Source organism: Falco punctatus, assembly GCF_963210335.1.
Source record: "Falco punctatus genome assembly, chromosome: Z".
Lineage (NCBI taxonomy): Eukaryota > Metazoa > Chordata > Aves > Falconiformes > Falconidae > Falco > Falco punctatus.
This window is the reverse complement of record NC_137586.1, coordinates 1,805,990-1,820,714: the sequence shown is the minus strand read 5'-3', so window position 1 is coordinate 1,820,714 and position 14,725 is coordinate 1,805,990. Positions and strand designations below refer to the sequence as shown.

Sequence of the window (14,725 nt, the reverse complement as noted above, 5' to 3'; positions counted from 1 at the left end):
AAATTGCTGGCATAAGGAGTAATTTCACACAGTCCATTTGGTAACGCAAAGTGCAATTTCAGCTCTCAGCATCTTCTGTCACCACAGCAGCACGATTTAGCTCTCGGGAGAGACGCTGCTCAAGCTCCACAAGCATGAGGGCGGTTACAGGCAATAACAGTGCAGGCAACAAGCTCATCGGGTGGTCAGAATTTGGGGAGAAAAGCTAAAATGTGGGGATTTTTTTCTTTTTTTAAGCTTGGCTCCACAGGTACTTTTTTAAGCTGCCTGCTCCATCCCACCTCAGGGACTGCAGGGCTTATACAGAAATGTCAGATCTTTTACTGGATAAAGCCCACATATACAACTAACTGGGTGTGTATACATATATATATATATATATGTATGTAAAACCATCTGAGCTTTGTCTCAGTGTCTGAAAGCAGTGGATCACTCCTCTTGCTCTTGCCTTGGAAATTTTGGGGGTCAGTGATTGTCAAGAATAGGGGCAGTGCTGGTACCTGTAGGTTTTGCTGCAGATTCTCAGCTACCCATACCCAAAGGATAACTTTCCTCCAGCCCAGTTAGGCACTTCTGAAGACTGTTCCCAGTTCTCTGCTCCCTCTAAAGGTGATGGTGGCAATTTCCCACCACCAGCAAGGGCTGAGAAGTTGGGGTAATTGCTGGCCAAGCCTGCCCTGGCAGAGGACATGTTTAGATGGACGTTTGATGTCTCTGTTGGGTGCTAAAAAATATCTATATTGTCACCCCAAGCATGGGTGCATGCAGTGCAAGGGAGGGAGCTGGGGAAATGGGGGCTCAGGGAGGGGTCACTAGTATTTCCTATCACTCTGGCAGGGTCACCCCTGGTTTTCAGGGTGCTGAGCCCAGAGAGGCTTTGCTATCCCCTCTGGGAGCATCAGCCCATCCCTGAAGGCTCCAGGTCCCTGAGGACGGTGTGGGGATGGGGTCCCTGTGCGGGTGGGTTTGGTTCCCATCCCACCACCCGCTTATCTGTGTGTGTTTGTGTTTGCTCCCAGGTTTATGAGCAGGATGATCTGAGTGAACAGATGGCCAGTTTGGAGGGGCTAATGAAGCAACTCAACGCTATCACAGGCTCAGCCTTCTAACAGCCCTTGATAAAGCGGTAATTATCCCGGAGCATTGCAGCATACCAGGATTTCACACATACCACCCACATACACCACCCCATAAAATCATCTTGTTCCCAGTACCACTCCTTCAGCACCAGGAAGATTCCTGCAAAGTCCTGAAAGGAATGATAAAAATAAGAAAAAAAGGAATTAATGAATAATCATGGAAATGTTACGGAACTGTAGATCTGGCATCTCAAGTGATGAAAGTGTGGCAAAGCGGGCGTTGTCGTCACTGCGGAGTCATAGGTGATGCCACTGGATTGCTCCTTTTGATCCGCTAGTCTTCATAGAACTCAAGTTGTCATGACTAACTCATGTTTTACTCCGTAGAGGTTTGTAGCTCTTTGTATAGGTCTAGTCTTACCTCATGCAAGTCTATTTTAAACATAGCCCATGCCATTAATGAGACAGTGTCGTAGGTCACTCGTTTGGGTTGGTTTGGTTATTGTTTGTTTGTTTTTTTAAATACATAATTACTGACTACCGAAACACCCATAGCAAATAATCACACCACCATGCCAAAAATCTGAAGGTTTTCCCAACAGCACAAAATGAAAAGACAAATTACTAATTTCTTTTATCATCTCTGTCAGTCAACTCGCATGAATGGTGGGGATAAGCGAGTTGCTGTAGAATTCAGCCATTTTAGCAAGTGTTTGTAAATCCTCCAGTGGTTCATGTTTTATGAAAAAAAAAAAAAAGAAGTCTCTATTGGTGGCCTGCTGCCAGCCATCCAGTGTACATGCAAAAAAAAGAGGGCATAATATGCAATCTTCTCTGACATGCAGTCATTACATGCTTAAGCCTGTAGTAAAACACGTCTGAGTGGCCTTGGTGCCAGACTGCCCTGCGGTGACATTGGGGAGTGCTGCTGGGGCCAGACCGGAGGAAGATGGAGCTGGATTTTCCCCCAGCGTCCCCCGGGCTGGCTCCTGCCCCAGCACCCGCCCGCCGGGGATGCCGATGGGCAGAGGGTGGGGAAGGCCAACGGGTGGCAGGCGCTGGGTGCTTCCCGCGGGCAGGACACGAGCGTGGGGGAAGAACCATGGAGGCCGATTAATAACCAATAAATTAATTAGGAGGGCTTTTCTGCAAGTGTCGTGTTTCCTGGTTGAGATCAGCAGCGCTCAGAGCGGAGAGCAGCAGGACACCGGGAACCATCTTTAGGGATTCCCTCTCCTTGTCCCAGTGCTTTAGCTGTGCATTACCGTGTTTATTGACAACGATAACTGGCTGAATTGACTAAATTTTGTGTGCATACATTTTATTGCTAAATTTTCAGCTGCATTCAGCATTAATCTCTGTTTATGCAGCTGAATCACCAAAAGGGAGCTAATTTGCATATTTATCAGTTAGGAGGCTGCAAAACCCAATAAGAGAGTTTCAGATGAATTATTCCATTCAGCTCTGCCTTTGATTTCAAGCTTGAGTGGGTCATAATTTTAAAAGAGCATGGAAAGGATAGGATCTTTACAACCTAATAGCTCCTTTTATTAGGTGGGTAATTATATGTGAATCTCCGAATAAAATATTTTGAGTAAAATGGCACTGCAACAGAAGTAATAATTCAGATTATTTTCTACGGCCCTGTGCTGGAAAGGAAATCAGATGTCAAGGAGGAATTCAAATGCTTCATTAGGAACTCTAGTGTGTTTGTGAAAATGCTCCTTTAAAAATGCCTTGTTATTCAATTTACTAAGATTTTAATGAAAAATTTCTCAAGAGTGAGGCAATCTTGTTTGCACACAAGGCTGGGCTTTCCAGTTCTGAAAGATTTGTAACCAAAAAAACCTCCGGTAAAAAGAAAACGCACAGATCTTTTCCGCTGAAAACCCAGGTCGGCATTTTTCTATTTTTTTTATTTTTTTCAAATTTCCTTCAGACAGCCAAAAAAGTGCTGTGGCCTTCAGCTCCCCTGAGCCATGTGACACTGAATTTGGGCAGGTTGTCCTAAGGAGCCTTGGAGATGTTCCCCACCTCCATTTGAGGACAATTTTAGTACAATACCTAACTAATGAGTAAGCAGGCATTTCTTTGGAAATTTGACCTTAACTAGCAAAACTGGAATGTTTTAGCATAGTGCTTCCACATTTTGTGTTGCTGATGCTCTATTTATTTGCAGTGAGCTTGGCCAAAAAAAAGGTATATTTTTTTTTTCTTTTTGCTTTGCATTTAATTGTTTTCCTCCAAAGCCTAAAAACAGTTCAAAAGGCTGAGCGTCTTTGTGGACTGCTCAGCTGTTCACTTCTGGGGAAAAGGTTCAGTCAGTTTGAGAAGCTTTTTACTTTTAGGAAGGGAGAGGATAATCTGCTTGTTGTTCTTGCATGTGATCTTAATTACATGTTTAGGGCTGGACATTGATACTGCCAAAATTTTGCCGTGGGGTTTGTGGTGTCACTTCTCAGGGGGTGAGGACCAGCACATCCCCTATACTGGTCTGGCTGGTTTGTGCACCCTCATGTTTAGGCAGGCACTGGGAATTCCCAAATAAAAGTCAGCCAGAATTTGGAGAAGCACAGGGATACGTCCCTGGAAGCATCCAAGGCCAGGTTGGATGGGGCTTGGAGCCACCTGGGCTAGTTGAAGATGTCCCTACCCATGGCAGGGGGTGGGACTAGATGGCCTTTAAGATCCATTCCCACCCAAACCATTTGATGATTCTCTGATAGTCACATAGCTCCCAGCAGGATTTGCCCACCCATATCCCAAGAGGTTTGCAAATGCTGCGGAAGTTGGTCCTTGCTCTCCCCATGGTGATGCACATCCCAGTATGCTCTGGCAAGTTTGCACTGGTAGCGAGGGAAGTCTCAGCCACGAGGCTCCTGCGCGGCTTGGATGCTGCAGTAAGATTCTTGCCATCAGCACTCCTTGAGCATCTTCTTTCTGTAGCTTTGCCTTTAATTTTTTATAGGAGCATCTTTTCACCAACCCCTTCCCAGAGCCAGCTCCTTTAGAAACTGGCTGAGGTAGGGCCGCTGCTTGTCTGGCCCGAGTCCCTCCTTGACATTTGGAAAGACTAGATGAGTTTTCCAAACATTTCTCTTCTTCTGGGCACATTTGCAGTGCGTGCTCACTTGCTCTGACATCTTCTGCCCAAACAACCCATGCAGACCAGAAAACACCAGGCAGCCCAGCGACAGTGCTGGTTGGCACGCAGAAGGGTGGGAGTTAGTTCAGGGGGATCATCCCCAGCTCCTTCCAGCCCTCGGGAAGCATCTGATGTTTTCTCCTGCAGTCAGAGCTGATGGGGTAGTTCCTGCTGTAGCTCCCCAAGGGTCCTTTCCCGGCACGGCCCCCTCGCCAGCATCTAACGCTGGATCCTGCAAACCCAGGCGCAGGCGCTGGCACGTGCTGCTATGAAGGGGCAGCAACACCAGTGGTAGGAGCAGGTGCAGATGCTGGCGGGGTGGGAGCTGGCAGCGTTCCCGAGGTGCTCCTCATCCCTAAGGAGGTGTCGGTGAGGCAGGTGCTCGAGCAGGAGGCAAATCTGCAATCCCCGAGCCTCATTTCTGAGATGGATACCTGGAAGCTGGATGGAAGAAGGTTGTTGTTAAAAAAAAAAATAAAAAAAATCATAATCCTCATGGCTTCGTAGGTGAGCAGAGATTGTTTTTCCTGTTGGCTTCATTTACCCACGTCCCCATTAGCTGCTCAGTGTCCTGTCTGGTGTCGAACGGGGTTCTCAGAGGCTCTGTCACCTTTTTTATTTTTTTGAAACGTTCTCACTCAGCAAAAGGCATTGAAGGCATCCTCATTCTGGGCATGGCCAGCTCCCGCATGGTGAGCGGCACGAGCCGGCATGCCTCACTGTGCGTGTTGTTCCGAGCACGCGGAAGCGACGGCGGTAGGAGAAGGACCGATGCTGTTTTTATTCTTGTAAAATACTCCTGGCGATTCCCACCGTTTGTGAATCGCTGTCACATTGGGGATAGGGCGGCTGGGGGGAGGGGGGTGGGGGGAGGGGTGTACTTTTTATAAGTAATATTTAATTTATTATTTAGAGTGTTTTCTTTTGGATAATTTATGATACAAGGGATACCTGGCTGGAAACCTAGAGCAGGCTGTTAAAGCTGCAGTGTGCCCATGTCCCTGCGTGCTGGGCTCTGGCCCTGCCTTACCTGTCCCAGGCGTGAGGATTGGGAGGGTCAGGCAGCAGGATGGTGCCACCGGGCATCGCCAGCGCCGCATATGTCCCGCAGCTGCGGTGGAGCACTGGCTCCAGCCTGCTGATTCAACGTCCTGGCACTGGTGAATGCCGTTTAATGGGCTTAGCAAGGTAATTCAAAAATTCTTTAGCATACTAGTGATATGTTTATCTGATAGAAATGGGTTATACTACAGCTTTAACTAGCCTTAGTTGAAAAAAAAAAAATCTTGTTGTTACAAAAGGCCTAAAGATGGCATTTTGAGCCTATAAACCCTTTCTTTAAATTGTCAGACTTTAGCATTGTTAACCAAATTAGGATAGTGACTGCAATATTTAAGTGTAAATCTTGTTCTATGAGAAAGGAAACTTGCTTACAGTTTAAAAATAAATGACTGTTTCTACACACAATCTTGTATACTATTACATGAAGAAAAGGGGGTTTTGTAATGCACTGTAGAACAGTCTCATATTCATTTTTTATAGAAATGTTATTCCAATGGTGCATTTTTTCGTTTAATAAATAAAGTTTTGATACAAATTCTCTCTCTTTGTCCGCTATGTTGGATGACAAGCACCAGGCACCGGCATCCCAGCGGAGCAGCCCGCAGCTCCCAGCCCATCCCACCTGGCCCCACTCCACCCCCACTCCTGGCACCCTGCCCCATGGAAACACTGTTTGGGGGTCACTTGAAGGTGACTGTCGGGGTGGGCACTGGGTGCTGTAGGAGCTGTGGCAACTTAGGGAAGGTATTGAAGGGAAGAAGAAGTCTTCTTGTGTAGGAAAGCATGATGCCACCATGCAGACAGGCGTGTGGGAAGGTGATTTCACACTTTTGGGAATCAGCCCCATGTCAGCAGGGAAAAGTCATGCCAGGCTTGGCTTCTCCATTCCAAGTGTGCTCAAGAGGTTTCCAAGATGTCCCTCCAGCTGTTCAGTTTCACAGACTATTTTCAGTCTCCCTGTAGCCAGCAGCTGGGAGTTGGACGTAGTGCTCTTCCCACTGATCCTACTGTTGTATCCCAGTGATGGCTGAGCCTACCTGCCCTGCCTTCCACCAGTGGCATGGCTTAGTAGTCAAGTGACCCAAAAGAGTGCTGGTGGGTGATGCGAGCAAGCTCAAAACACGTTAATCTTGAGCTCGAAGCAATCAACATGCAGATTTTCATAGCTGTCCTGCCTGGCACTGACCTGTGAGCACCCCCAAGTGCTGCCAGCATCTCCTCTTACCTCATAGCCCAAGGACTGTGTGCAGCAGATGTTCTCCAGAACATGATGGGTAACTAAGGCAGCCGGTTTGGTAACTCATACCAATATACAGCCTTCTTTCCTCATACGTCCCATTTCTGTTGTTGCAATCATCTTTTGTCCTTGTCCTGGAGACATACCTGAGCATCCTCGTGCTTTGCTGCTGGAGTCGTGGGTGGTTTCATTACTAACCTCCCCTGGCACAGGGTGCCCCCAGCTGACCCCAAGTGCTTTTTAGGTCTCCTGAGGCTGTTCTGCAAACAGCCTGCAATGCAGGCTCGGTGGGAAGGGCACGCTTTACACATCTTAAACTAAACCCTCCTGCCTCTCACTTCCCCATACAGGTGCTGAGAACGGATAGCTTCTCCTCTGATCAGAGGAGGCAGGGATGAGGCCATATCCTGAATAAAACACAATCAGAGCAACACTTCGAGCTGCGCGAGTTCTGAGGACCCATTGCCCACTGGTCCATGGCTGGCGTCACATCCTCCCGCGTGTCCCTGCTTCCCAGCAGAGCCACCCCTCCTGTTCCCATCATGGCCAACTCCCTGGTGTGCCCGTGTTTGTTCTTTCACACAGAGCTTTTCTTTCTTGTCTAATTTGGAGAATTCTGGGTCTAGTGAGTGTTTCACAGGGAGGGGGCAGCGTCTGCTTTCCCCCCTGTCATTCTCAGCTTTCAGGACTGCGTAACAAAATGTGAGGATGTGAAAGGAATTGCTTTTCTTCTCACGCTGTTTGCTCTTTCAAGGTCTTGTCCAAAGAAAGCAGTGCAGTTTACGAGACCAAAGCTTTCATGTTTATTTCTAAAAATGAAGAGCGCTTTATGGATGCTGAAGCCCTTTTAAAGTTCTTGGCACAGTATCATTGTGGCTTTTTCAATATCAAAATGACTTATTTCTAAACTCCGAGCGGTGGCAGGTACCAAATCATCACATCAGGTGAGTGGGACGATTTTTGTGTTTGAAGACTGAGATGTAAAGAGGTGTAAGAAGCTGCCTCTGTCCTTAGGTAAGGGTCTTAATCCTGCTTTAGAAGCACCTGGAATCCTGGTGGGTTTGTACATCTGCAATGGTCAGAACGACAGAGGCACATCCTGTGTGCTCACCCTCTGCCTGCCCCAGCACATTCCCATCCAGGCAGGGACAGGGCACTGGGGACATCAGTGCTCAGTGGGGACCCTGGTCCTGCACCCAGGGCCATGCTCAGCTCAGCAACATGGCAGAATGCAGGTCCGGGACAAGAATTTCGCACAAGCATCTTGCGCTTTGTTTCCCCGAAGTTTATTTTGATGCCAAGGAGGAGGGCGGTGGGGGCGAGCAGGGGAGCAGGTGGTGAGATGGAGCATTTTGATGAGGTCAGATTTTTTATATTTATGAATTTAAATATAGGGGAAAGGGGGAGATTAATTTAATTTTTCCTCCAAGTGTTATTGCTGCATTTTAGAACAAACCGCAAAGTCAATGTTACAGCTGAATTGAAAGCTCAGAAAAGCATTCCAAGGACCCCAAATGCAAGTTGGGGGGGGGGGGGGGGGGGGAAGGGGGGGGGGGGAAGGGGGGGGGGGCGTTGCCTTCGTGGCACTTTGTAAATGTGAAGTTATCCTCTGCAGGAAGAGAAATCCACCTTGAAAAACTTAAGAAAAGGGCTTCAGCTGGTACCGCGGTGGGACTTGGCTCCAGAGTAGAATGACCTGTTGCAGTTTGGTTTCTGGGGCTGAAGGGAGCATCGTGTTGAAGGCAAAGGTGGGTCACTGTCCCAGGAAAAGAGCCGGGAATAAAATCTGAGGGGTGCTCTAGACCAGGGCTTTTGGTTTTGTGCTGGAATCCTTGAAAAACTCTTATTTGGGGTTGTTAGTGGGTATTAATGGAAACCCTTTCTATTCCACCACGTTTAAGCACAGAGAAAAAATGATTGTAGGGTAAACCAAGCCCTGATGAATTGCACACATTGAAGCTTTAGTTTGAATTTAAAATGGTGGCATTCTAATAAATACACCATGGTTCAAGGTTTCATTGGTCAGGTGGGAATATTTTGTTTCACACACAAAAAGACATTGACCCCTCTTGGAGCCAATAAATTAAATCTAGTTGAGTTTCTCATGTAACGGAATGATGCTAGCGTAGGAAATGAATTGGTGGATGGTTTAGAAGGAAATACGGTTTCACTGTAAGGCCAACTGCTTCCCAGATCAGGGCGTTTTGGTTTTCAGACCTTTGCTTTCAGGATTTGCGGTGGCAGTGTGGGGGTTTTGGGGGAAGCTTTGCGTGTCCATCACCTTGCTTTTCCCGGTGTCCAGAAGAAGAGGCTGCAGCCAGCCTGTAAATCTTAACCCATCATAAGAAACGAATGAGCATCTGTGGCTAGGAAATTTTTTTTTCAAGCACGAGGGACCTGCAGCCACCCGTGGGAGAGCGTGAGCCCTGTGTTTGGTGGTTGGTGACTCTGTCGCAGCAGATGCATCACAACAGAGTCAGTTGCAAGGCAGCTATCCACAGACCAGAAAAATAATAATCAATCCGAGCTGGCTGCCAGCGTGGTTTCTTTATGAAGTAATTTGCAGACAACCTCCTGAGAGGCTTGGCAGCTCACCGATGGCTTTTGCCATACAATTTCTCCAGCTCTTGATTTCATGCTCACTCCACAGGAGGAGGCTGGAACACGTGGCTACATAATGAAGTCAAACCCAGGAAAACGAGCTGGAGAGGAGGTGCAGAGCCTGGAGTCAAAAATCACTCCCTGGACAAGCAGCAGCATGGGAAGGTGCTCAGGGCTTCCTTTTCCACTTGCACATTTTGTGGATGTGTAAAAATTTCCCCTTTAGCCCAGTCCTTAAAAGAAGCAAAGCCAGGAAATGCAAGGAAGCAAATCTGCTGTGCGCAAAAGCACCTTGCCGTGATTTTTTTTGTTGCAGCTGTTGCACAGGAGCACGCCAGAGAGACTGCTGTAAAATAGGAAAGGGTCAGGATCCAGCCCAGCACCGTCCCTGGAGTCTTGCCTGGGCATGGAGCATCTCCTCTGCTCATTTTGCCAGCAGGCTGAAGCGCTGGGAGCTGAGGAATTTACTGGAATACGGAAGCCACCACCAGCCCAGGCACCTGGGGTCGTTGCTGGGGTTGGCTGAGCTGCAGTTTGGGCTGGGACTGCACGGAGGGATGACTCCATAAAGCACACTGGAGCTGCAGAATCTTTTTAGTAAATATAATTTGGTTCCTTGGGGGGTTGCCTTGAGGGCAGGGCTGTGTGCACATAGGCTTGTAAGCACCAGGATGGTCTAGGAGGCTTTCCCAAGGCTGGGACATGCAGGATCTCACTATGCAAAGAAAGAAAAGAAATTAACGTAGACATTTTTTAGCAAAGGGCATTGGCTAACCAAAGTCCTCTTTAGGAACAGGCAGGACCTCGACGCACAACTGCACCTCTCTAAGGCACTATTCCTGTCCTATTATTATTGTTATTTTGTTTTAAAAGCGGTTCGTTTCCCCGAGCCAAGGAAGCAGAGCCTCACAGCTGCACCAGGCTCCCACTGCCTTTCTGCTGAAGTCCCGAGCCACAATGCTGTTTACAAAATGTGTTATAAAGAAACATTGGGTTTTTTTTCCTTTCAAACTGATAATTTGAGGCAATCCAAGTATTTCACTCAAACATATTGTATTTTACGGACTACGCGCAGGAAATTATGGCAGTGTTTTGTTTCAGTCTTGTTTCAGCGTGGCAGAGTATTTGCCTGTGCTATAAATATTTTGACTTTTTTTTCAAGTAGCATGCTTTAAAGCTACATATGTTCTGGCTGATATTATAATGCAAAAATTCAGATGAAAAAGTCAGAAGAAACCGCTCTCACCTGGCTGAAATAAATCAAATTTCTTCACCATATTTCCTTTAAAAAAAACCAACAACCATGAATTATTCATTGTTTCACCCTGGTTTGGGACAGAACCAGGTTTTAGCTCGCTTGTGGAAGAGCAATTTAATTTGCTAGCAGTCTTAAACCAATATGCTCTGCTGCGCCTGCTGGTGCTGGCACCCCAGGCAAGACAGCCCATCTGCAGCAAGCCCGTGAAAAGCAAGCAGGCTTCCCAGCGTGCTGTGTAACCCCGGGGTGGGGACATGTTCCGCTGTTGGACCAGACATCTGCAGATACCTGGGCATCATCCTGAGACACCAAACCTCACTTGGACAGAAGGTGTTGGGGCCTGGCTTGGGGTGAAGCTCCAAGCAGAGCGACAGATGGAGTTTCCTTACTCTTGGACAAATCCTGCACCCTCCCTCCCATGGGAATCCAGCTGAGCTGGCTGGTTTAGAGTCATAGAATCATTTAGGTGGGAAAAGAGCTTTCAGATCACCAAGTTGAGCCATTAACCCAGCACTGCCAAGGCCACCGCTAACCATGGCCCCCAGCGCCACATCTCCAGGTGCTATAAATCCCCCCAGGGCGGGTGCCGCCAGCCCCCCGGGCAGCCTGTGCCAGCCTTGGCCACCCTTTCCGTGAGGGGATTTTCCCTCATTCCCAGCCGAACCCTCCCCCGGCACAACGTGAGGCCGTTCCCTCTCGTCCTGTCGCCTGTTCCCTGGGAGAAGAGCCCGACCCCCCTGGCTCCAGCCCCTCTCAGGGGGTTGTAGGAGCAAGAAGGTCTCCCAGGTCCCTCAGACCACAATGAGACATAGTAGAAATTTCATCTCATGAGCTGTAAGCCTACTCCAGGCCAGGTGGGAACAAGGTTTTTGCTGTACTTGCAGAATTTATCCGTTTCTTGAAGTCTGCGTGCCTGTGCTTTTCAGGGATGTCAGCTCTGGGAGCCCACCAGCCCTTGCGCACCCTCTCCCTCTCGTCTGAGGCCAGGGGACAGTTACTTGTACATTTTTTGCCACGTGGGAATTACTGTGAGTGCCTTTCTTACCAACGGACAGCAAAAAGAGCAGGGTCAGAGTGAGCATGTGGAACAGTGCTGGTGCATCGTCCGTAGATGACTGCTTGGAGGATGCTGATGGGGTCGGGAGTGGGACCGCGGGATGTGGCCTTGGGCAGTGCCCTGAGTGGCAACGTGCACAGCAGGAAACACATGGCAAATGGCCACTTTAAGACCCAAAGGTGTCAGCAGACACGTGGTGGCATGGGAAGGTGGGCACCCTGAGTGCTGTTCTCAGTGTTGCATTAAATCCCCGGCTGCTTTGTGCTCCGCTTTTGACTCTGATCATCACCCCCACAAGCTTTTCCATCCTCACTGCCTCCTTTTCCATGAAAAACTTCTGCGGCAAACTAGGAACAACTATAAAACCGTGAAAATGTTTGTAAGAAAGGGAAAGCTCTTTCTCCAAACTAATGACAGTGTGGGTTACTGTATATGTTAATTTTAAGTGTCTGGGCATAATTTGAAAGAAGGGGTGGTTTATCTGATTTAACAAATTACACGGTTTCTCAAATCTGGAACGAAACACTGGTTCTTTATTTGGGCAATACCAAATTTAATTTATTATGTTTGGACCATGCAAAAAAAAAAAAAAAAAAAAAGAAAAAAAATGCAGCATGTAAATTTCAGTACCACTTTATTATGACAATGTGCTACTCGGCCTCCCAGCACCCTGTGCCAGACATAAATATTTTAGCAGCCGAGGAGGAGCAGCATGAGCTGGAAGAATAATAATCGGTGTCGCTAATCACATCTTCCAGGGCCAGCTCAGGAGGATGCCTGTGCTCATGGGAGCAGAGCCCGAGAGGCCAACCGTGGGATAGGGGATGCACCAGGAGCCCCTTCCCAGAGGATGGTGCCAGACCACAGGGACACCCTGCCCCAGGACCAGGGACGGACGGGTGGTACAAGTGTGAGGGTGGCCCTTCCACCACAACGTGCTGGGGTCCAGCTGGATTTTGCACAGAGCTGGAATTCTCCCAAATAAGTGAGAAGAGGTGTTTTGCCTTCCCGAAGACACTGTTTCATGAGCATGGTGTGACACCTGATGGCCACCAACTCTTGGTCACTAGCCATACACCACTTTGGTAACCCGCAGTTGTCCCCTGCATCAGCGCAAAGCCACCAAGAGCAGAGCATGTCCTCTCCCGGGGTGGGGGACACCAAGGTGGGCACCCAGCACACCAAGGTGTGTCCCTGATGCTTGAAGCTAAGCACGTGCTGAACTGGAGCCCCAGAAGTCAACGACTGGTGCGACCAGGTGGTGAGACGATCTGTGGAATGAACTGCCTTTGATCAGTGTTTGTAAACACAAAGATTTAACTTTCCAGATCATCAAGTTTCATCAGAAAAGAAACCCTGAGTAAGTAGAAACAATTTTATATTGCTGCTAATGAAATTGGATGACGATAATAGGGTCTTGCCTGAACCGTTACACATTGCAGCTGTGATTTTTTTTTTGCACATTATTTTTTGATTATTAAAAACTCTGTGTATTTCCAATATTCATTAAAAAAGAGGGCAAAGGGCACAACCTTAGCACTGAAAAGAAAACAAAGCTGCTTGTGAAGAGAGATATTTTTACATTGTAAAGAAATGTTTTCCTTTGTACTGGGGAGCCACAAGATACACTTAGGAAAATGCATTTAATTGGTCTAGAAACAACTCTTTTGTATCTCGCCATCTAAAGCAGACACCAGTGAAATGCCGCAGGCAAATGAGACGGCTCAAATTAGCCTCCTGGCACCACAGGCAGTCTCCTGCAGGCCCAGAAACAGTAGTTAAAAAGTATTCCATGGAAAGGTTGATAGCCTAAATTAAATAATGTGCACACAGGAAAATCAAGGATTCAAATACTGCTCCTAGCATTGTTGTCCCTGTTCCTGCCGGCTGCTCCCACTTCCTCAGATACTAAACTGCTTTTCAATCAGAACAAATATTATTTATTTTTGTTGATGTTCCCTTCACTGAATTACAGCCTTTTAGTTTAATTAAACTGAAGACTTAAAAAAAAACCACCTTAAAATGTTAAATTTGATTAATTATTTACATCTTTTGGGGAAGTTTTTGACGGTTAGAGGGAAAAAAATAAATTCTCAAATGCTGGGCTAATATTCTGCATCATCAACATACAGGCTACACAAACCAAGGTGTGCAACCGGGATGTACTGGGAGGGTGGCAGAAGCACAGCTAGACCCTTCTTGGAGGCCAGAGCCATGGAAATGTCACCTGGTGGAGCAAGGATTGTAAAGACCTCGATGTAGGGATCTAAACAAGGGGTTGGTGGTGCAGCCCCAGGTTGGGGTGGCTTGACTTGTCCCTCCAGAAAGCACCAAGAGCTCTGACACCAAAGCTGATGGCTCTTCCCTTGCTGAAAGGTGGAAGAGGCTGAAAAACACCACCACTGCAGTCTTAACGCCTTTCTGTGCCTTAAAATTCTCTGGGTTTTTTGTTTTTTTTTTTTTTTTGAAAAAGAGGATCACGATGCGATGCGATTACAGCGGTACCATGACCTAATGGCTGTTAAATCTCGCTGGGAAGGGGTAGGAAGGACAACAACTGGGAGCTGGAGCCAAGAATCCCCCCAAATTAGAAGTGACCCCTAAACTTTAGCAGCGAGTGGCACTAACACCTGGAACACACTGTTCATGGAAGGGCAGAGTCCCCCTATACTGTCACGGTGAAGCAGCCTCCCGTTAGGACGGGGTGGCTCTGAAGGGCACGTCTAACCAGGATGGATGGAGAGACGTGAGCCCACGGTGGGATATGCACATCTTCTGATTTTGTTTTCCAGCCCAGCCAACAGGCCCCTGGAGGGGTGGTGGGATGCACCTGCCGGCACCTCTCCAACCCACCAGGTGGAAGATGAAAGCTGTCCAGTGGATCCCACAGCTTCCCGCAGCCGGGATGGGGTGCGGGCACATGGAGGCTTAGTGACAGTTGGGTACCACTTCATGCTGTTATCCCTGTTGTCAGGGGGGAGGGCTTAGGGGGAGTTAAATGAACATATTCCTAATTAAAGGTAACAGAATGGCTCCCTGAAGGCCAAGTGACTCCTTTTAATCACAGTGGAAGTACCAAGGGTGGCAGCAGCATAGGATTAGATGTCTAAATTCAATCGTAATGCTGGAAACACGGCTCAGTTTCTATGACTCAAGCCCTGGGTTCAATGGTCAGCTTGGCACTGGGGTACCACTGGGCACCCCTGGGGCATGTAGGCTGTGTGTGGTCCTGCAGGCACAGGGTCGGTGCCAAGGATGAGCACTGCTCAGTATTTGCTGGTCAGTA

At 47.9% G+C, this 14,725-nt stretch overlaps 1 protein-coding gene across 1 annotated transcript in view; it reads left to right on the top strand.

The window, feature by feature from the left end:
- Window positions 1-9,368, top strand: part of DCC (DCC netrin 1 receptor) — a 563,445-nt gene extending 554,077 nt beyond the window's left edge. The window contains exon 29 of the mRNA XM_080371917.1: window positions 1,020-9,368. Within this exon, the coding sequence (XP_080228043.1) occupies window positions 1,020-1,109 (90 nt within the window). The 3' untranslated portion in view covers window positions 1,110-9,368. The remainder of the gene's footprint in view (window positions 1-1,019) is intronic.
- The last annotated feature ends 5,357 nt before the right edge of the window (window positions 9,369-14,725 follow it).